This window comes from Macrobrachium nipponense, chromosome 28, assembly GCF_015104395.2.
Source record: "Macrobrachium nipponense isolate FS-2020 chromosome 28, ASM1510439v2, whole genome shotgun sequence".
Lineage (NCBI taxonomy): Eukaryota > Metazoa > Arthropoda > Malacostraca > Decapoda > Palaemonidae > Macrobrachium > Macrobrachium nipponense.
Genome location: NC_087217.1, coordinates 30338814 through 30366138, shown reverse-complemented (window position 1 = coordinate 30366138; position 27325 = coordinate 30338814). Strand labels below are relative to the sequence as shown.

Here is a 27325-nt window from a genome sequence, read left to right as displayed (position 1 = left end):
AAAAACACGCTGTATAAGGAAAAATAACCTTGTCTCATATAAGTCAAGTATCTAGATATCGTTTTATGCTAACTAGAAGCAAGAGCATTCGCTCAGAATTGCGTTATGGTGAAACAAACTCGTATTCATCAGCTGATTTCAAAACACAACATTGGCCGCTCCGCGGAATACGGGCTTAAGTTTGCCGTAGTATTTAAAAATACAATAATATGAGAATACATACAATATTCTTGGATACAGTGAAATAATGTATAACTTTTTAAAAGGATTTATGGAAAAGATGCATAATTATAAAATAACACAATGCATTTTTTGGAACTGGCGGACAAGAACGAACATGAAAAAACCATCCCCTGACAACGTGGAGCGTAGTTACAAAGGCTGCCTTAATTTGTATCTTATTTCTGTACAAAAATGAAAATACCTTACGTAATATATTTTCATACACATTTTTAAACATAGAAGCATAAACATTTGAAAAAGAAAAAATCGACACATCGATCGCTAAATTTGCACTCTTTTGTTTAACTCGATATTTCGGAAGAGCGGCAGACGGCGGCATACAAGAACGAACTTGAAAAAACAAAAAAACATCGTAGTCGATAACTTGAAGGGGAGTTTCAAAAGCTGCCTTTTTATCATATTTCTGCACAGAAATAAAAATACCCTATTTGTAATACATTTTCATACACATTTTAAACATAAAAGCATAAACATTTATAAAATCGACACATTGATCGCCAATTTGCACTTTTTTAAATCTATATTTTCGCAAGAGTGGCAGGCGGCGGCTTACAAGAAAGAACATGAAAAAATATCATATTTGATAACGTGAAGGGCAGTTTCAAAAACTGCCTTTGTATCATATTTCTGTACAGAAATAAAAATGCCTTTCACGTAATACACTTTATACACATTTTAAACAAAAGCATGAACATTTATGAATCGACACATCCATAGCTAAATTTGCCACTTATGTAACTCGATATTTTCGGCATAGAACAGTGTCAGAGGCATATATTTTACCCTAATACCTACGTAATAACTCTCCATAAAATTTGTTAATATAACTTTGCATAACCTTTATGGTCTGAACGGCATTTCTACAATGTATGAACTCGTTAGACAACTGCGCTAGCGGCGCTGTCAACTGAAATTTGTGCCGTAAAGATACCTTTAAAATGCCTTATTTTTTTAATGAATATTTTTGACGACTGCCGTAAAAACCGATTCGCCGTTGAGTGATTGCGCTGTTAACCGCGGGCCGCCTGTATATGTTTAATCATCAGCAGCTTAGCCTTCCCTTCTAGGGCTTACAATAACCCTCTCTTCCAGGCTACCGCCGTGAAGTACGCCGCAGCGACCACCCTGAAGGCCTGGGTCGGCGGGTTAGGCAAGCTCAGGTGGCCCAGGCGCTGGCGGCCTAGAGCAATCCGAAATCGCAGACGGCGTGGCTACCCTAGACCTCAACTTGGAACCAACGGCGGTAGGTGATCCAGGTAGTATGTTGGATGAGGCAGGTTTGTTGGGGGCTCAAGGGCTTCCCTTGGGTCCTTCTGGATCTTCTTCCCCTGTTCCTTCTTCTTCTTCCTTCCAAGGCTTTTCAGAGAGTGAACTTTCGGTCAGACCAAAGTCCACTCAGGCTATCCCTAAAGTGAAATGGGAAGCATGAGTTGAAGACCCTGAGAAGACAGCGTCTAAAAAGACCACGTCTTCCTCATCTCATAAGACTCCAGCTCACCACCCTGGAGCAGAGAAATCAAAGTCCTCTTCTTCTTCGTATTCAAAAGGGTCTAGAGGCAAATCCCTCGAAGGATAAGGCCCAGGCTTCTACGAATCCTGAGCCTTCGACCTCTACTGGGGCACGCCCCAAGACTCCTACAGTGTCCAAAGGACTCAGCTCCTTTTGCAGTAGATGGGCAGTCTTATCGGGAACTGGTTGGCAAGACAAATTTGAGCAGATGTGTCACACATCTCTACGTCATTCAAGGAGTCCGGTCAGTCGATTCGAAGCATTTCGGAGAGACTGACCAACCAAGAGAATCTCATGGCGGGTCTCCAGGAAAACCTGCAACAGTCCCCCCACAGCCTGTTATGGCAGTTCAAGCCATGCTGGACTATGAATCTCTCCCTCCCTTCACACCAAACAATCCATGGAGAGTGTCGTCGTATGCCCCGTTTAAAGACGCATGCTGACGTTACCGGACTGCGGACTCGAAGATTAGAAGACTTCGAGTTCCACCCCGCCAATCTGCAGCCACCATTCATTGGTTACGCCCATCTTACAGAGACGGCGATGAGAAGGGAGAGGACAGGATCCCCAAGGAAACCAAACCGTGATCTACAGCCGAGATCAGGCCCAAAGGGAGTGGCTGAGGAGCTTGGATGAACTGGGACTGTTGTCAACACCAAGCTCCAGGCTTTTAAGAGCCCTTTTACTATCTTTGTGGCAGATGAAGAGACTCCTATTCCTTTCACCACAAAGTTAGCGGAGCTGACTCTCCAAGCCGCCATGAAAGACGAACCTATGCCGCAGCTCCGGGAAACCGAGCCAACATCCCTTCTTCTTCCTAGCACCGAAGACCTTTGGGCAGACCTACCATCCACATTCACGATAGGTAAACTCAAGCCGGACTGTGCAATAGTACAGTTTAGCGAGAGGCTTCCTAGGCTCCGGCGGACAATCTGATTCAAGCCGAATTTGATGCCAGGACCCAGGCTAGGGAGGACTTTAAATGCCCTAGTAATGACGGAGGTTGCGGCAGTAACGTACGGCACGGAACCTCTGTTCAAGCTACTGGCTCTAAAGCACAGACCCATACGGTGCAGTGCGACCTGTACGATTCGTAGTCGCACGGCGGAATTGCAGGAAACATGTACTGCAAGAGGCGACTATTCACCATGAACCTAATTAGCTGCTCGCCGCTTCTATTTGGGGTGCTGACCTCTTTCCAGAAGCTCTGGTCAATGAGGTTCAGCACGAAGCGACAAGGCTGAACCAAAGCCTTAAGGTCCGTTGGGGTCTGTCAGCTAAAAGGAAACCTGAACCTTCTTCTTCCTCTACAAAGAAGTTGAAGAAGCCTAGAAAATTCACACCTTTCCAGGCTTCCCAACAACAACAGGTGGTTCAAGCAGTACTGGTCTCTCAGGTGGTACAACCATTGCCTCCTGCTGACTTCCCAGAACCAACCTTCTACCTCTTTGTGGTTTCACCAGCCTTCAACCCGGTCTTTGAAGGGCAAAGCGTTCCAACCCTTTAACAGGTTGGAAGAGGTAGCAGGGCTAGGAGTTCATTTTGCCAAAGAGGTGGCGGAAGAACACCTAGTAGAGGCAAGCACTTTCGAGGAGGACATGGGTCACGACCTGCCCCAAGTCAGTGAGAACCCTCAGGTAGGAGGGAGACTGTTCCTCTATCGCCCCAGGTGGGGGTTCAGCAACTGGGCACAAAGTATTGTGTCCAAAGGACTAAGATGGAGCTGGATCAAAGGTCCCCCTCCATCCAAGACCTTCCTTCAGAGACCAACATCGGAACTGACGGAGTATGCCAAAGAACTACTTCAGAAAGGGTAGTATCAAAAGTCAAGCATTTAAAGTTTCAAGGTCGCTTGTTCAGCATGCCAAAAAAAGGCTCAACCAAACGAAGAATAATCTTAGACTTGTCCCGTCTAAACTTATTCACTCGTTGCGACAAGTTCAAAATGCTGACTATCTCGCAGGTGGGGACCTTACTTCCCCGTGGGGCCGTCACCACCTCTATCGATCTTACAGACACATACTATCATATCCCAGTAGCAAGACACTGCTGGACCGTACCTAGGCTTCATACTAGGATACCAGGCATTCTCCTTCAAGGTGATGCCCTTCGGGCTCAACGTGGCCCCCCAGGGTATTCACGAAGATGGCGGAGTCAGTAGTTCAACAACTAAGATCTCAGGGGATAATGGTAGTAGCGTATCTGGACGATTGGCTTATTTGGGCAACATCGGTTGAAGAATGCCCACAAAGCTATGGTCAAAGTAATACAGTTTCTGGAACATCTGGGGTTCCAAATAAACAAGACCAAGTCCAGGCTAACGCCGGACTCCCCGCTTTCAATGGACTCAGCATTCAGTGGGACTTGAAATCCCATACTCTGTCAATTCCATTGTCCAAAAGGAAGGAAATAGCCAAAGCAACAAAACAGTTCCTCAAGTGCAAACAAACATCAAGGAGAAACCAGGAAAGGATCCTAGGTTCTCTCCAGTTTGCCTCAGTTACAGATGTTCTACTGAAGGCAAAATTGAAAGATATATACCAGGTCTAGCTCGAGAGCAAACAAACAGGTCTCGGGACAAGCTGTCAGCCATCCCGCCGATTCTCCGCAAACGGCTACCGCTGTTCAAGAATCTATCCAAATCGGTTCCTCTTCAATTTCCCCCTCCGGTGTTGGTTATCCACACAGGACGCTTCTCTAAGCGGGTGGGGAGGCTACTCTCAATTCAAGAAAGTACAAGGGACTTGGTCCCCTCAGTTCCGCCAGCCTTCACATAAATGTATTAGAAGCCATGACAGTGTTCCTCACATTGAAGAGGCTTCTACCAGCCAAGAAATCTCATATCAAGCTGGTATTGGACAGTGCAGTAGTAGTACACTGCATCAACAGGGGAGGATCCAAATCAAGTCATGTGAACCATGTCATGATAGCCATATTTTCACTAGCAGCCAAGCACAAATGGCATCTATCCTCCACTCACCTGGCGGGAGTAAGGAACGTGATAGCAGACGCCCTGTCTCGTTCAGTTCCTCTAGAATCGGAATGGTCTCTGGACAGGCGCTCATTCCAGTGGATATGCCAAAAGGCCCAGGCCCCTGGTGGATCTTTTCGCATCACAATCGAACCACAAGCTCCCATGCTTATGTGGCTCCCAACCTGGACCCTCTGGCTTATGCCACGGACACCATGGCCATAGATTGGAATCAGTGGGAAAAAGTTTACATCTTTCCTCCAGTGAATCTTCTGTTGAAGGTCCTGAACAAACTCAGGACCTTCAAAGGACAGGTCGCTCTAGTAGCCCCAGATGGCCCAAGAGCAACTGGTTCCCACTACTTCTGGAATTGGGTTTCCGGCCTCAACGGATTCCCAATCCCAAACTGTCCTCAGCCAGTACAAATGAGGACTGTGTTCGCTTCCTCAGGAATTCTCAAAACCCTAACTTTATGGACTTCATGAAGTTCGCACCTAAAAGAGATGCAAACATTGATCCTCAAAACATCTTTTTCTTAGAATCGGATCAAAAGAGAATCAACTTACGTCAATATACGCAGCTGTTAAAAAGCTAGCAAATTTCCTGAAGGAAAGCGGATTTTCTCGAACCCATGACTACTAACCTGGCTTATCTCCTTCTTCAGATCCTTATTTGAAAAAGGTTTAGCAGCCAGTACGATTACTACCAAATAAGTCAGCTTTTAACCGGAAAATCTTTCAATTGGTTTTAAAATAGGACTTAACAGATTCTTATTTCTCTTCTATTCCTAAAGCTTGTGCTAGACTCAGACCAACAGAGAGACCTAGCTCAGTTTCATGGTTCTTAAATGATGTTCTCAGACGGTGGCTTCAGATACTGACAATGATTCATGTGATTACATATCTCTCTAAGGAAAACACACTTCCTTTCAAGTCTGGCTTCAGGAGCCAGAGTATCTGAACTGTCGGCTCTCTCTAGAGACTCAGGCCATATAGAATTTCTCCCATCGGAGAAGTTCTCCTCTCCCCAGATCGAAAATTCTTGGCTAAAAACGAAGATTCTTTAATGAGATGGGCTCCTGGAAGATACTCTCCCTTCCTCAAGACCCTTCTCTATGTCCAGTAACGACCTTACGAGCCTACCTCTCAAGGTCATCTACTAGATCGTCAGGTCCCTTATTCACGAGGGAAAAAGGTGGCACTATTTCCTTAAAAGGAATTAGACAACAGATCTTATACTTTATTAAACAAACCAACCCAGATTCGTTCCCAGAGTCCACGACATTAGGGCAGTAGCCACCTCAATTAACTATTTCCAACACATGAATTTTGATGATCTAAAAAAGTATTACAGGCTGGAAGTCGCCGACAGTATTCAGATGCCACTACCTGAAATCCTTAGAAATCTAAAATTTCCAGCAGTGGCAGCGGGAAACACAGTTTCCCCTGACACTGTCTAAGTAGTTTAGTCGTAGATCCAGATCTCCTTTCTACCTGTCTCATTAACATCCTTCCGTGACCCTGCCACCAGGTTCACCCCCCTTTTTCGAGCCTTAGTTGCCAAAGGCTATATCGTGATGTTTTCCTTATTTTAATGCTGGGAATTCTCACAATTGTATATATTTTTCATTGTCTAATTCAAGTTATTATAAGTTAGCATAATTCTAGTTTTTATGATCTTTTTATTTAATCATAGACTAATCTAATTACTTTAAGTTAATTTAAGTGTATATTCGCTTACTTTGTAATTTTACTTAAGATTATATTCATCTTTTATATTTCATTTTTTTATTATTTCCTTGTACTATTTGGCCTTTACCAAGCTTGTGGCCATTTCTCTGGTACTATTTCACGAAGCGACACGGCTGAGCCAGAAAAGGGATTTTGACGAAGGAAAAATCTATTTCTGGGCAAGGCCCGTGTCGCCCAGTGAAATCCCCCCCTTTTTTTATTGATCCCACCCTTCAGCCCAAGCTTGGTTCTCTAACATTCAAGGATGGCCGCTAGAGGCGCTCCTGTTGGCGTGGGAGCGCTAGTAGTAGTAGTTGCTGACGCTGGCTGTTTAACAGCTCTCTCTACCAGGGGGATTTTGTGAAGGAGGGATCTAATTGACAAGAGGCCCATGGTAGTGGTTTCACTGCCCCAGAAACCATACCGACACCCTCTTTTTATAGGGTGAGCGAGTCAGAATGCTCTGACATCCCATTTTGGTTTTTTTCTCTGGTAATGTTAGCAATATTTACCTTAGAAATATGAAACTAAAAGGATATTTCACTGGGCGACACGGGCCCTTGCCCAGAAATAGATTTTTCCTTCGTCAAAATCCCAAAATCTTTTGGGCAATGGGACCCGTGACCCGTGTCGCCCAGTGAAATGCATCCTTGATCCTCATTTCTAAGGTATAAATATTGCTATACATACCAGAGAAAAAAGAGAAACAATAGTGCCAGAATAACTGGCTCGCTCACCTTATACTAAAGGTGTCGGTATAGTAAAAGGGCGAGTGGAAACCACTACCAGAGGTCCCTTGCCAATTAGCTTCCTTCTCCGTCAAAATCCCTCGCTACAGAGGAGCCGCACCAAAGCCCCACTACCCGCTACTACTACAGTGAGAGTCTCTTGACGTCATTCCTTTCGATAGCCTCGTTAGCATTGCACACATTTTTGCTTTGTGTTGTGTTCTCGCTTCGTTTGGAATTCTTTTCCTGATCCAAGATGGCTCAATTTCAGCTCAAGGCCATATACATGGAATATACAAAGAATAGACAATAACATACACAATCTAGATATATAACACGATAGGTGGTTACAGAAGGCTAAGTACAAAAAATTGTATGTTGCAAAACTATACTACTGATAATAATCACAGTAATAATGAAAAAAGGAAAATACCAGTAATGACAACAATCTTAGCAATATAATAATAATGACAAATTCTGCAGATGACACTTTGCAAAAACAGATTAAGTCATTTAGAGAACAAACACCTCATTTTCCCATCTTACCCACTACTTAGGATGCTTTGTATGAGCGAATTGCTGCTGTTTCACAGTCTGGTGATCAGACTGGACATTATTCGTCTTACAATGAGTTTTAAGTTGTCCAGGTGGTTTTCTGTGAACATCTGTGTTGTGGAATGGTAGTGAGGAGTGTTTGTGAGACGTCTCAAAAGTCATTGTAAACTAGTACAGTGATATGTCTCAGACTCTTGGGTGTAGTTCGTCCACAGGGAGCACCCATAGATAATGTAGCAATAGAAGCTGAAAATCAGCAGTTTCAAGTCTCAGTGACAGAAGGCAAACCTCCTTGCAATCATGTTACCATTTGCACACAGTATACGATACCTCTGCTGTATGTCTCATCATACTCAGCAGTTTGGTTAAACTAATTAAATAATAATAATAATAATGAACTAAGGAACCCCTGTATTGAGGCTATAATCTTGACAATTAAAGCCACACTAGTGTTAAAAATATATTTTTTTGTGCAAGGTTAAAAATGACTAGGAGAGACTGATACTGTTCCGTATCCTTCATCAGTCCTACTGATGGTAAAACAATCGCGTATAATTTTCAACTTACTTGTTATTTATAAAGCTTTGGATGTCTCTACCTGCTCTGGAATCCATACATAGGATCGACAAAGCTATAACAAGCGGAGAGGACCTGATACGAGCAGAACAGGGGAACAAGGTAAAGCCTAAGCCTGAGTCTGATCGCACCGAAGCAGAGTAATGAAACCTAACCAGTTGTAGGTGCATTCTCTGAGTCCAGTTCTGCCCCCACCGGAGTAGGGAGCAGCAACAGCATAGAAGATGGAAAACAGAGTGGCGGGAACAACAGTACGTGAAACTCCGGTGTATACTTTCTGGCGTGTGTGGTGGTAGACCACACTCGTCGGAACAAATACGGGCCTGGAGATATACCAACAGAGGCTAAATAAAACATTCTCTAACATAATCTATAAAAGACTTCGCCTACTCCGGAATCCATAATCTCATTATCACAATAGTAAAAGCCGGCGGGGTCGGGCTGATACGAGCAGAACAGGGAAATTAGGTAAAACCTAGGCCTGGGTCTGATCGCACCGGGGAAGAGAAGCAGTTCTAAGGTAATTAGAAACGCAGCTCTAAGCCCAGTTCTGCCCCCACATGGGTGGGGAGGCAGCGATAAAATAGAGGAGAACAGAACAGAGCAGCGGAGCAGTGGTACTTACAATCCGGCGTATAGCCTACTGGTTGGTGTGGTGGTAGACCCCACCTGGCCAGAGGACCCACAGGCCCGGAGACATAACAATAGAGATTACATAATCTACTAATCACCCAATCTCCTCCAACTAATCCCCTGGATTAAGCTGTACACTCTAGCTGTCGTTCATCGGTAGGATTACTTGAGCAGCGAGCTAGCTAGGCAGCGCCGGAACGAGTTCGGGGCAGGGGTAGGTGGGGAGTGTCTGGAGGAGAGTGGACGAGTCGTGATCGCCTGGCCACAACAACCAATCAGTGACCAACCACCTCTCGGGAGCCGTAACTAGCCTACCACTAAAGGGGCAGAAGACGCTAGGCCAACTGACACCCTAAAGGGGGCAATGGCCCAGGCTACACACAACAAGACAAATCATAAAATAATTGATGAGGAATTACTGGAAGAACTGCGAAAGGAGGGAGGGGGGGAACACACCCAGCTAAGGACCCAGTCTAACCCTCCAAGATCGGTACAGATCCGGTCAGGTAGGCTAGCATGGCCTCCAAAGGATGTCATGAAGAGGATGGATAGAACCTAACTCAACCCTCCAAAATCGAAACTTCCGATCTGGTCAGGTACGATAGGTCTAGGCCCTACAAACATGACACGAGAGAGAGAGACTGTCGTGGACCACCCTCCAAGCAAACATAACTGCCTGGTCGCGAGGCGGTAAGGGAGGGGCTGTAAGGGTGGAGGGGTATAAGACTGGCCTACCTTCCAAAACCTAGCCTAGGTCTGGTCGGGTAGGCCAGGGAAGGATATCGCAAAGGTCTTCCAACCTCAACAAAAGTAAAATAATTATCTGAATAGTTTATCACAAAGGTGCATATAATCAAGTGCATTACTGACTAAAATCGAAAAACACACTAAAAAGTATACATGCATGAGTACCGCGAGAGAGAGAGAGAGAGGAATCGTCCTCTCTCAAAAACTGGTGTACTGCTAGGCTAGCCTAGAAGCCAAAACACACTACTCGCGCATAACATATGAATATAAAACCGTACGCACGAAGGGGAACCAACACGCTCCTGAGAGGCTGAGGATAACAAAGGGTGCCCCAAAAGGCTAAAAACGAAAGATAATCGTAAAAGAAAAAAGCCTCAGAGTACATCAGGAGCAAGTTGGGCCCTACAAAAGTCTAAAGACGTAAGGATAAAACTCATAAAACTAATGCTCCAGAAAACGACAGGAGCAAGAATAATGAAAAGGCATGCAAAAAGAGTAGTCTAAAAGGTGAAGTGCTAAACGGTGGGCAAAATCCATCACAAGATAACAACTGGGAAAATTACGCACGCTGCGAATGATGTACCCAAAATGGCGGATGTAAGGAGCGTCACCCCGGTTCGCGAGAACAAAGGGACTTAATAAAGGGCTAAAAAAAGGGGGGGGGTGCATCGTGCCCTCACGAGATTCAAAAACGAAAAATGGAATACTCAACTTAGATGAAGAAGCTTGGGGCTCTTGGGCAGACATGCTTTGCCAAAAAACTCTTCTGAGGACAGCGAAAAAAGCGTGTGCGTACACTAGATGTGCTAATACAGGAATGAAGCGTCTGGGCAGAAGTTGTAGTAGTAGCGAGCGGAAGGTAGATGTAAGGTAGACGTAACGGCACCTATCCAGAGAGGGGTTTTGAGAGGAGTCTTCTAATTGGCAGAATATCTGTGGTAGTGGTTTCCACTCGCCCTAGTCTTATACCGACACCCTTTATGGGTGAGCGAGCTGGAGGTAGTAACTTCAGCATTCCATTTAGCTTTTTTCTCTGGTATATTTAGCATCTATTTATACCTAGAAATGTGTGCTACAGGAACATTTCACTGGCCGACACAGGTCGAACCCAGAAAATGCTTATACCTTGCTTTTTTTTAATATTTTATTTCAGTAATGCATTTAACCAAGAAATTGATATGAAAATACAATACAGGCAGTCCCCGGGTTACGAAGCCGAAAATCGTCGTAAGCCGGATTATTGTAAAAAATCCTAAGAAAACCTTACTTTTAATGCTTTAGGTGCATTCAGAACTAGGTAAACTTCATTCTTATTGCATCTTTCATTAAAAAAAACCATTAAATATTGATTATTTTCATTTTTGGTGTCATATTTCATCTGCCAGATCAGCGTTTGTAGGCGTCGTAACCCTGGAACATGCGTCGTAACCCTGGAACATGCGTCGTAACCCTGGGTCATGCGTCATAACCCTGTAAATAATTTATGAATATAATTGAAAAGCGTCGTAACCTCGGAACGTCGTAAGCCGAGACCGTCGTAACCCGGGGACTGCCTGTAATTTGTGGAAAATTTTCATATAAAAATACTGCAAATATGCTAATTTTCTGTGAATAATGGGCAGAGGTGGTCTATAAAGAATTCCGCAAGTACATGAGTGTGAATGTCGAGAATGCTAATACAGGTTGGTCCACTGTAATCCAAAAATGTTATTGCATCTTCAATCTCAGTAAATTTACCTGAATATACTCAACAAATATACTCAGAATTTGTTACTGATTTTAGTTCTTATATGCTATAATATTGTGTGAGTTGTAATTATAATTTTACTAATTAAAATAAAATTCACTTTTTCAACTCATAGAAGGTAGGGAGAATTTTTTCTTACACCTTGTGCATTTGCATATCTTCCTCTTTCCATTGATTTTTTTTTTTATTTGCTGACCTCAAAGTTTGCCCGGTCTGGGGTGCTCCATATGATGTTTTTTAGCCCCGCTCTTTAGGGTTAAACAAGTAGGTAAAGCAATCACAGAAGTAGAGGGACTTTATACACGCTGGTGTAGAAGAAAGCATGCCAATTATATAGAGGTAAAAGACCATACAAATCTTAGTTAGGAAGAGTCATCACAGAATATAAAAAGGGAGATAGACTGCCAAATTTTATAGGAGAGTGTATGTCCATGAGAGAGAGTGAGAGACCACTTAAACCAACTATAAACTTATGTATAAGAAAGAAAGATAAAGGGGTTCATTTAATTTGATTTTCCAGAGGCATGGGTGTTTCTGTACTCATAAGTTACTCATAAGTTCTTTATCAAATGCTGTAACTTGTTTTCAAGTGCTTTTACATAAACGAGAGTTATTGTTTGTATTGATGTCCACAGCACTTTGGCTACCAGGCTCTTGAACTGAGCTGGAAGGAAAAAATTTGGCATTTGTAGATTTTGAATTACACTAAATGGAAGCCAGATTTTGTCCATAATTGGGTGTACAATGCCATCCTACACAGTCGGTTTTATTTGTGCTTCTGGCAGCCATAGTGTGTATGGATGCTTTTAGAGTTCTTGTGTGCCTAAGGCTTGTGCTACTTGGGCACTGACAAATATTGTGCAACAGACTTGGACACTGACAACTAGACAACTATTGATACAGATTTTTTACACCATTATTATAGAATTCTAAGGTTCATAGCCAGAGTAAAGGAGGAATCACTGAGAGAATTCAGACTAAGGAACAGTGATGAATATTGGCAATCCTAAAGTGAAAGGAGCACTCTGGGGAATTCCATTCAGTGAAGCAAGTACGTAATTAATGGGTACCTTAGGATCAAGGTGAAGCGTGTACTCTGCTATTAATGATCATCTGTTTTTTAGACAGATTGGTGTATTGTTTAGCTTTTTCAAGTCAATGAATGAGTGATGCCTGTGTATAAAATAGTATACAAAGAATGGTATATGTATTCATGTACAGTTTTGGTGCCTTTTGAAAAGTTGGTGGACTTTATATGTTTACATGATTACTAGTCCCATAGAAATTTATGTAAATTTTTAGGGATATGTTTGCTTTTTGTAACCCAGTAACAACCAAAGTGTATGATTGATTGTAATTGTCATTGAGATTAGCCTGAGTAAGTAAAAGAGAAATGGGGAAAATGTTTTTGGATATCATAATACATGGAAAATGAATATATTAAAGGGAGTTTTAGAGATGTTGGAAAACTTTTTTATCCATTTAATATGTGGGAACATATTCTGAGGGTTGTTGACTCCATATCTTCTTGAAACTCAAACTTTCAGCATCTAACCTTCTTGGGTCAGCAATGTAATGTTCAACATTGCAATACACTCCCTGAACACCTGAATTAGCCCTGGTCACTGACCAGCCCAAACAATATCCCCACAGATTTGCCCACTAAGTGGGTACTTTTAACTGTCAGCATTACCAATGCTGCAGGTAAAATCTAGTCAAATGAGTTACCTGTGTTACCATTGGCAACGCTGCTGCAAATACTGGCCACCAGAGTCCTGTCTCCTTTAGCCCAACCCTCACAGTGTTTACCGTGGCCTTGATAGGGGTTGATATCCTTGGCTTTCATTTACGACGTCTCTTAGGATTTTCTCTGCTATCGTTGGGACGGAGATGGTCAAGCCTTATCAAGAAAATCCTTACCTCAATCTCTGCTTCATCAGCCTCGCCTCCCACAGCTGAGGGTTGAGACATCGGTGTGCATCATTCCTGTGCTACCTGCAATGAAGGATAAGTACCCTCAAAATGACAGACATTCATTTTGTTTTAGCTGTAGGGAAGTGCAATGCAATGTCAGATAGAGGTGTGAAGAATGTAGGGATTAGTTCATTAGATTACTTAGAGGACTACCTTAGGTGTCAGAATCTCTAGTCTCTAAAAGCAAATAGAAGATAGCACAAAATCGTGATAGTTAACCAAAGAAGGGTTAGAGTAGGAAATATTGGGAGATGGAATGCCTAACTTGTTTGTTAATTTCATGACCAAGCTAATTGAAATAGAGATAGCAGTAGTAGCGTAGGTGATACTAATCGTTCTTTTTCAGCTCCCCTGCCTGTTCCAGAACCAGCCCTAATGGGTGCCAGGGGTCATGGATCTCCCGGGCCCCCGGCACAGAGCAGGCAGTGTTAGCAGTAGTTTTCCCCCTTAAGGTATAAGTTCTGAGATTGATGTAGTTTAGGTCAAATACAGACAAGTTGCAGTAATAGGCTATGTAGTGTTCAGGAAGTGAAGTGCAGGTTTCTTTGGGTTCGGTTTCTGTTGTAGTGTGTCTAGTGTGAAGATTCATCTTTAGAGCCATCTTTGGTTTTATTTCCTGCTTCGAATTCTTTGCAACAGAAGGTTCTAAGTCCGTGGTTGGTCGTTTGGATGTGGTTTCTGGTTTGACTGGTTCTGAAGTGTTGGATAGTGCTCCTTCATCTTCGAAGGTCTTATCCTTCTGTGGATAAATTTGGTTCGTCTTGCGGTAGTGGTAATCCTGGTGATCAGGTTCTCGATTTGGCTTTATTCATATGTGTTATGATAATTATTAATATCGGTTAAATCTCTCGGCAATACATATTGACCTATGATAATTCAGTACAGAGAAATTGAATAAAATTAACAACAGTAGCCGAGCCTAAAGTATACTCTATACTACTTATCAGTACGTATAGTAATTACTAATATTTGCCAATTCTGGAGGTTCAGTGCATTCTGACTTATGATGATTCAGTACTGGAGTAATTGAACACGAAACAAGAATCGGATCGTATGATAATTTGGTACAAAATGTAATTGAACAAAAAAAAGAATCAGATTCAGTCCAACTAAAGCATTGTTGAACTGTGTAGGCTTGGTGATAGCTACATAATCCAATATTTTGGTTCAGGATTCAGCTGATGGCTTATGTGAGTTACCTCGCCTTATTTAACTCATTCTCAGCTGAGGTATGTAGAGGAAGGTAGCGTTATTCCCTTAGTGCTTCTTGGCCCTGATTGCCTAGCTATGACTGACGTAACTAAGCTCCTCCCCACCTATACCATGCTTTTATCTTAAGTAGTCGAACGGGAAGGCGGTCTTTTAACTATGATAATTATGGTATCTTGTGTCATATAAATCAGAAATCAAAAGGAATTTGTACATTTCATTGATTTCTAAGAATATTCCCTCAGGTGATGGAATTCGGTAGTATGACGTCTCCGTCCGTTTAGCCGACGAATTTCTGTCAGTAATTACATGATGCTTTATGTCAATTACAGTTACAAATATAATTACCAGTCATATCAAATTATAATGATACAACTGAAATTTAATATCAAATTAATTGAAGACTTACACTCAGAATTACCTTTAAAATGTGTAATTGATTACATTTCAATTAAATTACAATTACAACAAACTTGCCATTATCACACACACTGAGAAGATTGACCATAATAAAACTGTTGTTTTACAGTATCTAATCAAATTGCATTTATCATTACCATATTATTGAATTATGATATGAGCAGAGCAATCTGCCATTTGCATTCTGGTATTTTTTACATTCTTAAGAAATAAATTTACCGATACCATCACTGCCTTTAGTTGCTGAATAGAACTTAATTCATACATTTCTTTTGTAAAATATCAAAGTTGGGTTTCAAAATTTCAGCTACTTTATTTATAAACATAGTAAATTAAATTAAGTGTGTGTGTGTGTGTTTTTGCCAGTTTCAGACATGCTTTGCCTCCAAAATTCGTAGTTCCCGGTCATGTTAGATTTACAAACACTGTTGTTTACTAAAGACCAGTATTTCCTTGGTAGTACTTTACAATCAAGCTAAAGTGTTTTGTGATATCGATAGTTTCCCAGTAATCCATATCATCGGGATTCTTTACAATTGTAAAGTACTAATACATTTATGGGGATCTACTTCCAACGGGTATAACTCACCAATAGTGATGTAACAGGCGTTGAGCATTTGTCGTGTTGTTTACCATATATTTTTCTAAGGGAATACAAAATTATTTTTTAGTAATGGTTAATTTTTCCAAACATTATAAAATCTTGAAGATACTGACTTAGCACATTTTTAATGCAATAATTCCAATAATTATTGTTTTTATTTATGTACCAAATAACTTACATCAGCTGATTGAGTTATGTAATTTAATAAATTGGGGGTAGTCTTGTATGGCAAACATACCTTTAAACCTACAATTTTGCATGAGAAATTGGGGGTAGTCTTATGTGCAGGGTCTTATAAGCCGGCATATACAGTAATATTGTAATACTTACCTGAACACCTGAATGATTCCCACCTTCCTCCCCACTTCAAGTTGATGTTGAAGGAGTCATTTGATGAGACAGGACTCTGGTGGCCAGTATTTGCAGTAGCATTGCCAATGGTAACACAGGTAACTCATTTGACTAGATTTTACTTACAGCATTGGTAGCACTGACAGTTAAAATTACCCATTTAGTGGGTAAATCTGTGGAGATATAGTTTGGGCTGGTCAGTGACCAGTGCTAATTCAGGTGTTCAGGTAAGTATTACAATATTAGTTTTACTATAGAAACTAAATTTTGTTCCACCTAGTGTTGTTCTGAATGATGAAAATGTCAACAGCATTTGAATAAAAGCACATCATGAGACTTGCAGTACTTTGGGGGTAATTGTGGAGTGTCTGTATCATGTCTAATTTTCAGGTTTCTCAATAAACACAGAAATTTTAATGAAATTAATCCGGTTAGGTGGGTGAAACAAGTTAATTGGAGGTTAGGTTTAGAAAAAAGAACCACTGTAATCCTTATGAAATAGCAGGTGTTCTGCATTATAGTCAAGAATTTGGGACACCGTGTCACAGTGAACCATATATAAAAGAGTAACCCTCAAATTTTTGTAAGGGTATTAGGTTGGAGACCAGTATTAACAAAAGATTTAATTGGTTATACATTATCTTTTTTGCTGTGCTTTTCAAAATCTTACTCTGGTTCTCTTTATGATGTATCAGAATATTCCAAAAGATTATATTTTTTCCAGGTGGTCCTTGTTATGATGTATCAGAATATTCCAAAAGATTATTTTTTTTCCAGGTGGTCTTGGTGGCTTGTTTGGTGGGGCAGCAGGTCCAGGTGGGCCAGATCTGACGGGTTTATTGAATAATCCTGCTCTTATGAATATGGCTACCCAACTTATGTCAGATCCAAATATGCAGAGTATGTGAGTATAATCTACTATTTTGTATTTTATGTTTGCTTACCCTGCTTTAAAAGTTAGTTTTCACTTCCTGCCATATCCTGGTAATTTAACGTCCAGTTGCACTCTAATGTGGTGCTGCTGGTTACCCAAGAGACACCAGTTCTTTAAAGAGTGTATCATTTTCCCAGGTGAGTATCTCCTCTGTATTGGACTTGTACATTATCATTCGTAAACTCCTTTGCTGTCCAGAACTAGGATCAGATTTGCTCCTTTTCTTATTCTCTTGTTCAGGAGTCACTGAAGATCAAGCACAGAATATGACTTAGTGTTAGCAGAAGATTCTAGGAATCATTAAACAGACATTGTTGATCAATAAACAAGGGTAAAGTGACACTTCTTGCTTACTATTATCTTGATTTTTCCATCTGGGAAGGATCCCATGTCAGTACAGCTTTACTTATTTGCTGTTCAGATTACCATCGCTCTTTCTATCAGTAGAATGGAAAACATCTAGTGCATCTCTTTCTTCTTGGTTGATGCTAAAAAAACTGTGGATGCTGCTTATGTCCAAAAGCACTGGTTACCAAGTAATTACATAGCTAAGTATTTCCTTGCTTGGCAACTTTGTTTAATTTTGCAGGAGCACTTCTTAATTGTTTACCTAGGTGACAGCCCTGCCCTCTATTGGAACAACACAGCAGCGGTTCAACAGGTCATTTTTGTCGGCCGTGATGTAACCATTGCCACCATTTGCAGCAACTTTGGTTTGGATTTGCAGTTGTTATTCCCTTCTTTTGGTGAAGTACACTGTTTTGCTTAGTGCAAACTATAGTTAGTCTTTCATTAGAATTTGGTCCAGCTTTTTTTGTAATTGTCTGATTCTAGTGTTTCAAGTGTTTGTTCTTGCAGTGGGATAGGCTGTAAGGCTAGGCTACTTGAAGCCTGTTTTGATTCTCATACAGTATGTATGAGTTGTAGGGGTCAAGTTTGCATTGTAGATAAAACCTGTATTAAATGTGCTATGTGGGATAGTGACCAATGAAAGTCTTTAAATCTCATTTGGTCAGGTTAGAGAAAGATAGAAAGAGGAAGGTGGCTCATAGAGCTAAGAAAATCTCTCTTAGTTTAGAGACTACAGCTAGGCCTAGCTTAGAAATGAACCCTATTATTCTGCCTTCTCATATTCCTACTTTCTCTCCTAATTCTGGTCCTCCTAATGAACAACCTTCTACTCCTATGCCTGGCTCCCTTGTTTCTGTTCCTAATACCATTGCCAGTCTCAAAGCTAGATTTGATAAGAAAATTAATTTAGTTGTTGGGGCTGTGGCTGAATTGGGGAATTATGTTCAAAGGCATTTACAAAATCTGTCTACACTAATAGTGCAGTGCAAGTGGAGGAGGTGGCTACTCGTCCCGTCAGCACTCCTAGACTGAGGTCACTGTCCTGCTCCCCCACACCAGGGAGAAGACATACTTAAAGTTCAAGGGAGCCAAGGGGTTTGCCCATGGGCAGTTGTCCCATGAACCACACTTGTTGTACAGTTCCAGGTGTTGGTAGACAGCCATTGGAAAGACTCGTCGAGGAGTGTGCATGACTTGTCTTCAAGTTCTTCCGACAATGGCAGTACAGACAGAGCATCATTCACATTACTTGGACTCTTCCCGTCCTCTCAAGTGCTCTGCGGCAAAGCACACTCAAGAGTCAGGGTCGAGTGGGAAGCCTTGTGCTTGCCAAGAAGTATAGGCAGTCTTTTCACAGTCCCAGGTTCTCATGCAGTCATGCAACAGACCTCATATCCACTTCGGTCCGGCAGTGCCCTCCTCTGTTCACTTTGGAAGATCCAGAGTTCATCTCCCCTGTCCACAAGAGTCCACAACAACCCACATCTGACCACCCAGAGGACGTCTTGCCTATCCATCCAACTTTGGTCCACGAGCGTTCATGCCTGTCCTCATTGGACCGTCCTAAGAACATCTCGCCTGTCTGCTGAACTTTTGTCCACAGGCACCCACACTCAGCTTTCAAGTGGCCAGCTTTCAGACTTTCCAAGAGTCTTGGATACCCATCAGCCTCATCATTGCAGAGACTACTTACCCTGCTTCTCCAGTTAGACCTTTACCTTCATCTGCAGACCCTCCCCCTGATCCTAACTCCTTGACGAGGTGGGGGGCTTAGGGATCCACTGCAGATAGACTACGCTGTTTTATGCCTACTTTCTCTCCTGTGGATTCAACTAAACATTGGGACCTTTAACTCCTCTACTCCTCCTCCTATAAATTTTTCTTTTCCCTTCCTGTTTCGCTGACAAACATGGCATGGTTTTGGACTACTAAATTGACTGCTCTTTTAACTTGAAAGAGGGTGGAGTCGGACGGGACGCCACTCCACCCGTAAAACTAGAGTACCCGACGTGGTCGAGCGAGGGGAAATTTTTATGTTAAGCCATGCCCTTAAGGCACTGTGGGTATGGCCTATATCCAGGTGAGGATCCCAGAGCAGTTACCACTATGTAACAATATTGCTCCTCCCCCGGTTGGGCCTCCCTGGTGAGAGGGACCTCATCCTGGACAAAAATAATATTATTATTCTATGGAAAATACACCAAACCCCACTATGACTTCTGGCATGGCAACGGACTATCCCCGGACACCCCAGTTAGAGAAGAGCAGGATGGTATCAAAACTTGGTTACCATATAGACCACCAAGAAAAAACAGATATGTTGACCCAACCTTGACCCATTTCGACTCCCTCTTTGGTAGTGGAAGTTGGTCAAGATTCCTTACTATGGAAACCAAAAACAGAATATCGGCATTGAAATTGGAAAACTTTTTGTTGAATTGACATTCAACTGCAGAAATGTCATTCAGGCTAATAAAAGACCAAATGTGGTTAATTGAAACCACAACTTGAAGCCAATCAGAAAATTACTTCACAATAAAAAATATTGATAATATAAATGTACACATAAAAAAACATGACAACATGAACAGTGTACAGGGTACCATTGTACTCCCTGATGATGAAGAACCTTTAGAAAAAAATATATTGCTAGATTCCCTTAAAAAGAGATATAATAATGTCCAAGATTGCAAAATTTACAACATAAACAGTAGAAGAAGTAATGGAAAAACACTCGGAATAGCAAAGATAAAATTTGACAGCCAAGAATTACCTTTAAAAATTAAAATTATGGGCCAAAGCAGAGAACTTAGACCGTATGTTTCAAAACCACTACAGGACCAAAACTTTACTAAATATGGACATACAAAGAAAAACTGCTGTAATACAGCTGTATGTGCATACTGTGGATCTGACAAACATTCCACACAGTGGAAGTGCGGTGAGCCAAGGTGTGTGAACTGTGGGCAAAATCACCATGCAAGATCTAAAGAGTGTATGTATTATATATACAACACAGAATTAAAATTACTTCAAGAAAGAACAGGAATGGCCATAAAGGAAGCCAAGTTAGAATTAAAAGTCAGAGGAATGTATGATCCTGCTATGAAACAAACGTTTTCTACTATAAGTTCAAACAATGAGACAAAAATGGAAATGGATAAGAATATTGAAACCCTAACAGAAAAAAGGGAAGGAAAAATAATTACTTTGTATAAAGAGAACAATATAGCAAAAAACCAAGAAACATGCACAAATATTTGTTCAAATTCTTTTGAGATATTAAAAGAAATAGAATCTCAAGATGATACATGTATCACTGAAATGTTAGAAGAAAGTTATAATGAACTAGAAGCTAAAGATAAAAAGAGGCCCCTGGAGAGGACTCCACCCAAAACCAAAAAGCCAACAATCATTAGAGAATTGTCTGTTAAAGCAAAGACTAACTACCCAACGAAAGAGCACAATCCAAGAAATAAGAATATCCCATTGTCTCCTAAAATAGTAATAAAACCAATGGAAGCAACAACCCAGAACATCAAAGAAACAGCTCAGGAACAAACGATAGACAAAAATAATTACGTGATGGGAGAGAAGATTACTCCATCACCAATAATAGGAGCAGCAAAAGCAAATGAAAAAAGAACACCACACAAAAACACATGTGGATGTAATAAACGTTTCATAGAATTGTGCAACAAAAACAGAAATATAACAAAAGACAGTATAATGAACACAATTAAAAATTTTATAAAATGCAGAAGTAGAGAAACTACTAGTTTTGACACTCACGGAAAAGGCTGTCTGTGCATTGGACATCTAATATCTTATAAAGAAAAACAAATAAATGTCGTAAATAAAATTTTTAAAAAAATGCAAATTGATGATCCACAAAAAGAAAATAGCACACTAACATAATATTTTCAACAATTACATTATACAATGGAACGTAAATAATGGTCTCCAGACCAGATTACATTTGGGAGAATTACAACAATTACTTAAGGAATGTGAACCAATGGTATTATGTTTGCAGCATGTCAATAAAACAATACCAACTATAGGTAAATATGCCTTAGTATCTGCATCTAGAGAGGAAGAAGGAAATCTAGGTACTGCTATATATGTGCATAACAAAGTATGTTATGACAAAGTACTTGTAAACTTTACTAACTTGCAAATATCAAGTAATAAAATACAAATAAAAATGATAATTATGTGATTTATAATTTATACAACCAACCAAATAAAAACTATGACAATGATAAACTTAAAGATTTACTAAACAATTCAAAGGAACCTACTTTAATAGTAGGTGATTTTAATGCTCATAGCCCAATATGGGACTGTAATTGCACAAACTCAAATGAAGCAGGGAGTAAAATAGAAGATTTATTTTATTCAAACGACATTTGCTGTATAAATGATGATGAAATATCCACATATTTTTCAAGAACACATGGGACATTATCTTCAGTGGACTTAACTCTATGTTCAACAAGCATAGTTGACAGATTGTATTGGAATACAGTTGATGACTTGCACACCAGTGATCATTTTCCAATATAAATTTCCTTATTGCATAATAGTCCTGTAAAACATGATCCTCATAACATTTTTAAAGCAGATTGGGAACAATATAAAAAGCACACTAAAAATATCCCAACATTTGAATATTTCAAAGACCACAATGAAACTAATAAATTTGTAGTTGGGTTCATTAAAAACGCTGCATATAAATCAATACCAAAGACCAAACCCCATCCAACAAAACACAAAGTTCCATGGTGGTCCAATAGGCTAACAGAATTAATAAATACAAAACACTCAATAGGGAGACGATTAGATAATTTGAATAAAAAATTCACTAAAATAAATACAAAATTTCCAATATTAGAAGGAACTTTGCAAAAAATTACTATATTATTGCTAGAAATTGATACTTTAAAACCTGTATACAACAAAATATCTGCAAAATTTAAAAAAGAAGTAATTCAATGAAGAATAATTTCATGGAGGAAATACGTATCAGATCTCTCAAATAATACTCCCATACAAAATATATGGGAAAAATTCAGAAAAATAAATGGTACCCATGTTAAACCACCTAGACATGCAATATTAAAAGATGGGAAGAGAATACTTAATCCAAAAGAAATAAGCAATATGATAGGAGAAAACTTAGCAAATGTAAGTAGTGATAAGAATTTGGATGAACACTTTCGCACAAAGAAAAATAATATAGAATTAATAACAATAAATTTTGAAACTAGGGAAGATATATATTATAATAAAAAAATTGATATGGAAGAATTGGAATATGCTCTCTCGAACAGCAATAAATCTGCTCCTGGAGGTGATAATATTTGTTTTGAGATGATATACCACTTAGCACCTTTGGCAAAGTCATACTTATTGCAATTTTATAATCATTTATAGCTTCAGAATTTATTTCCTGATGAATGGCGTGAAGCTATAATAATTCCTATCCCCAAACCTGGAAAGGATCCAAGCAATGTTAATAATTACAGACCAATATCTCTAACAAGTTGCTTATGCAAATTACTTGAAAAGATGGTGAATGCTCGACTAACATGGCACATTCGAGAAAATAAAATTTTGACTCCTACTCAATTCAGGTCGCAATGTAACAGGTCTACATGAGATTCTCTCTCTTTTCTAGAAGACCATATGCACAGAGGATTTGAATGGAAACAAATAACTGTAGCTGTCTTTTTCGACATTGAAAAGGCTTATGATACTACATGGAGGTATCCTATATTAAAAACTTTACAAAACAACAACATCCATGGACATTTACCTAAGTTCATCCAAAACTTTCTGACAAAGCGGAGTTTTCAAGTGAAAATTGATGATACATTGTCTAGAGCATTTCCACTTGAAAATGGTGTTCCACAGGGAAGTGTCCTTAGTGGCACACTATTTATCCTAGCAATTAATGTTATTAGTAAAACTTTACCTACTGGAATTAAAAGCAACCTTTATATGGATGATTTTGCCATCTATTATTCAGCATCTTGCATTAAACATGCAGAACACATTATTAACAAAACTATAATAAAAATAGATGAATGGACATCATCTGTAGGATATAAATTAGCCATACATAAGACCCAAGCAATAGCTTTTTACAAAGATAAAAGGTGGATGAAAAATGAAGAAATAGATTTGAAAGTTAGAAGTCATAATATACCAATTGGCCAAACTGCAAAATTCTTAGGATTAGTACTTGATACTCATTTAAACTGGAGAGCCCACATAGCATACGTGAAATCAAAATGCAAAAAAGCTTTAAATCTAATTAGAAAATTATCAAGTACTACATGGGGAGCAGATAGACAAACCCTTACATTGCTATATAAAGCAACATTGATTATGGCAGTGAAATATATGGCTCTGCTTCAGACACAACACTGAAATTATTAGACTCAGTTCACAATGAAGGCCGTAGAATATGCTCAGGAGCCTTTAGATCATCACCAACCTCTTCTTTACAGGTTGAGTGTGGTGAACTACCTCTCTCTTCATAGAGTTAGTGACAATGAAGAGTGCCCTAAAGATTCAGAGCAGAAATTCCCCAACAAAAAACTATTTTAATTGTGTGATACATTTATTAACCCTTAAACGCCGAAGCGGTATTCTAATAATCGTCTCTCTTATGCCGGTGGCATTCGCAAGTGAGCGCTGAAGCGGAAAATTTTTTTTTTTTTTAAATCACAGCACTCTTAGTTTTCAAGATTAAGAGTTCATTTTTGGCTCCTTTTTTTGTCATTGCTTGAAGTTTAGTATGCAACCATCAGAAATGAAAAAAATATCATTATCATATATAAATATTGGGATATATGACAGCGCAAAAATAAAAATTTGTATATAATTGTATACAAATCACGCTTTGAGCAAAACGGTTAAAGCTAAAGAGTTAATTTATTTTGTTGTATTGTACACTAAATTGCAATCATTTTGGTATATAAAAACATTGTAAAACTATCAAGGCAACACAGAGAAAATATTATCACAAAATAATCCATGAATTCCTAAAGCCCAGACGTAAAAAAAAGCAGTTTTCATAAATTCTCGAAATATTGTGCTAGAGACTTCCAATTTGTTGAAAAATAAAGGTAAATGGTTGAATATTACTAGACTGTAAGTGTTGTAGCTTACAATTGCAGTTTTTGACCATTTCGGTCGAGTTAAAGTTGACCGAAGGACGAATTTTTTCTATTTATTATTATTTATATGAAAATATTTCAAAACTGATAAAAGCTACAACCTTGGGTTGTTTTTTGTTGTATTCTACATGAAATTGCACACATTTTCATATATAAAACTTTATGTAATGGCTAATTTAAAATCGAGCAAACAGTACGACAATCGGATGAAAAAATTTATGATTTTTTTCGGAAGAGTTACCGCGCGGACGTAAGGAAAATGTTTTTTTTTTTATATATATATATAATTTTTTCATAAATCAAAATATTGTGCTAGAGACTTCCAATTTGTTGCAAAATTAAGTTAAATGATTGAATATTACTAGAATAGTATAAGAGTTTTAGCATACAATTGCGTTTTTTGACCATTTCGGTAGAGTCAAAGTTGACCGAAGGTTGAAATTTTAGCACATCGTTATTTATGTGAAAATATTTCAAAACTGATAAAAGCTACAACCATGAGTTGTTTATTGTTGTTTTCTATATGAAATTGCGCACATTTTCATATATAATACTCCATGTAACCGCTAATATAAAATGGTGCAAAAATTATGTCAAAGTGACGAAATAATTTCTGAGATGTGTCGCTGATGCTTTTTAGTGCGAGAAGAAAGAAATTCGCGCTTGCGCACCTGGGTAACGATAGTAAACAAAAAAACACCTTGATCCGTGAGCTCCCAGCATCCCTCAAGGCGCATGATTCAAAGGTTTTCGCTTAGTAGGCCTATTACTATTTTTCGGCAAATTAAAAAAAAAAACTTTTTATATCGACGTACCATACGTCGGTTCGGCACCCGACAGACAATTTTCGTCGACGTTTAATACGTCCAATCGGCGTTAAAGGGTTAGTAATCATATACCACCTTTCCCAATAAGAGCTAGAAGAGTGTTTGAGTCACACAATATAAATTCACAACTACCATCAATAGTAAAATTACCGCCTCCTTGGAATATCAATAAGATAAAAATTTGCACTAACTTAAAGTATAAAGTATTTATCAAAAAATTACTCATATACTCCAGAACACCATAGACAACATACAATAGAGCTCATAAGCCGAAAAGGTCCCCATTACGCAGTATATACGGATGGATCCAAATCAGAATACGGAGTGGGGTATGCTGCAGTGTCCCAGGACAAAACATACCAGTTCTCTCTTCCCAATGATGCTTCTGTATTTACAGCAGAGTTCTGTGCAATAACATCGGCCATAGAAATAATCAAAGAACACTCCTTTAATAATTTTGTGATTTATAGCGACTCTAGAAGCGCTATAGAAGCCATTAAAAGTTACAATCCCAGAAATAATATTGTGCAACAGATTAAGTTTTTACTCCATCAATTATATAATAAGGGAAAAAATATTGAAATATGTTGGATCCCTGTCCATGTTGGGACAAAAGGAAACAAAGAAGCTGATAAAGCAGCCAAGGAAGCAGTCCACATGATGAGAACAAGTATAAACATCCCTATTAGTGACTATATAGCTTATTTAAAAACAATCATTGTAAATAAATGGCAAAATATATGGAGCAAGGAATCTGAAAGTAATAAACTGAAACAAATAAAACCTGATGTTACGAAATGGAGCTCCATATATCAGAGAGAGAGAGAGACACAAGTAATCCTGACACCTCTACGTATAGGCCACACTTGACTGACACATGGGCACTTGATGAGCAACCCATGTGACCCTGCTCCGGAGTGCCCAGAGTGCAAGGTGTTGATAACTGTCGGACACGTGTTGTGTGAGTGCCCAAGGTATGACCAGCAGAGGCTATCAACTTTTGGAAATAAAAGAATAAAAGAAATTTTGTCAGAATCTTTCACATGAAAATGTGAAAGATTTTGACATTTCTAAAGAAATCTGATTTAATTAACCCTTTAACGCCGATTGGACGTATGAAACGTCGACGAAAATTGCCTGTTGGGTGCCGAACCGACGTATGGTACGTTGACGAAAGTTTTTTAAAAAATTTGAGGAAAAATAGTTATAGGCCTACTAGGCAAAAACTTTTGAATCACCCGCCTTGGGAATGCTGGGAGCTCACGGATCAAGGCGTTGTTTTGTTTACAATCGTTACCCAGGCGCGCAAGCGTGAATTTCTTTCTTCTCGCACTAAAAAGCATCAGCGACACATCTCAGAAATTATTTCGTCACTTTGACATAATTTTTGCACCATTTTATATTAGCGGTTACATGGAGTATTATATATGAAAATGTGTGCAATTTTATGTAGAATACAACAAAAAACAACTCATGGTTGTAGCTTTTATCAGTTTTGAAATATTTTCATATAAATAACGATAAGTGCCAAAATTTCAACCTTTGGTCAACTTTGACTATACCGAAATGGTCGAAAAACGCAATTGTAAGCTAAAACTCTTATATTCTAGTAATATTCGATCATTTACCTTCATTTTGCAACAAATTGGAAGTCTCTAGCACAATTTTTGATTTATGGGGAATTTATGAAAAAAACTTTCCTTACATCTGCACTGTAACTCTTCCGAAAAAATCATAAATTTTTTCGTCCGATTGTCGTAATGTTTGCACCATTTTTAATTAGCCATTACATAAAGTTTTATATGTGTAAATGTGCACAATTTCACGTAGAATACAACCAAAAACAACCCATGGTTGTAGCTTTTATCAGTTTTGAAATATTTTCAAAACCGATTTTCGTAATGTTTGCACCATTTTAAATTAGCCGTTACATAAAGTTTTATATATATGAAAATGTGCACAATTTCATGTAGAATACAACCAAAAACAACCCATGGTTGTAGCTTTTATCAGTTTTGAAATATT

The 27325-nt window shown here is 39.3% G+C and overlaps 1 protein-coding gene across 1 annotated transcript in view; it reads left to right on the top strand.

Moving 5' to 3' along the window:
• LOC135201144 (small glutamine-rich tetratricopeptide repeat-containing protein alpha-like) overlaps window positions 1-27325 on the top strand; it is a 132822-nt gene that overhangs the window by 73476 nt on the left and 32021 nt on the right. The window contains exon 6 of the mRNA XM_064230023.1: window positions 16760-16902. Within this exon, the coding sequence (XP_064086093.1) occupies window positions 16760-16902 (143 nt within the window). The remainder of the gene's footprint in view (window positions 1-16759; window positions 16903-27325) is intronic.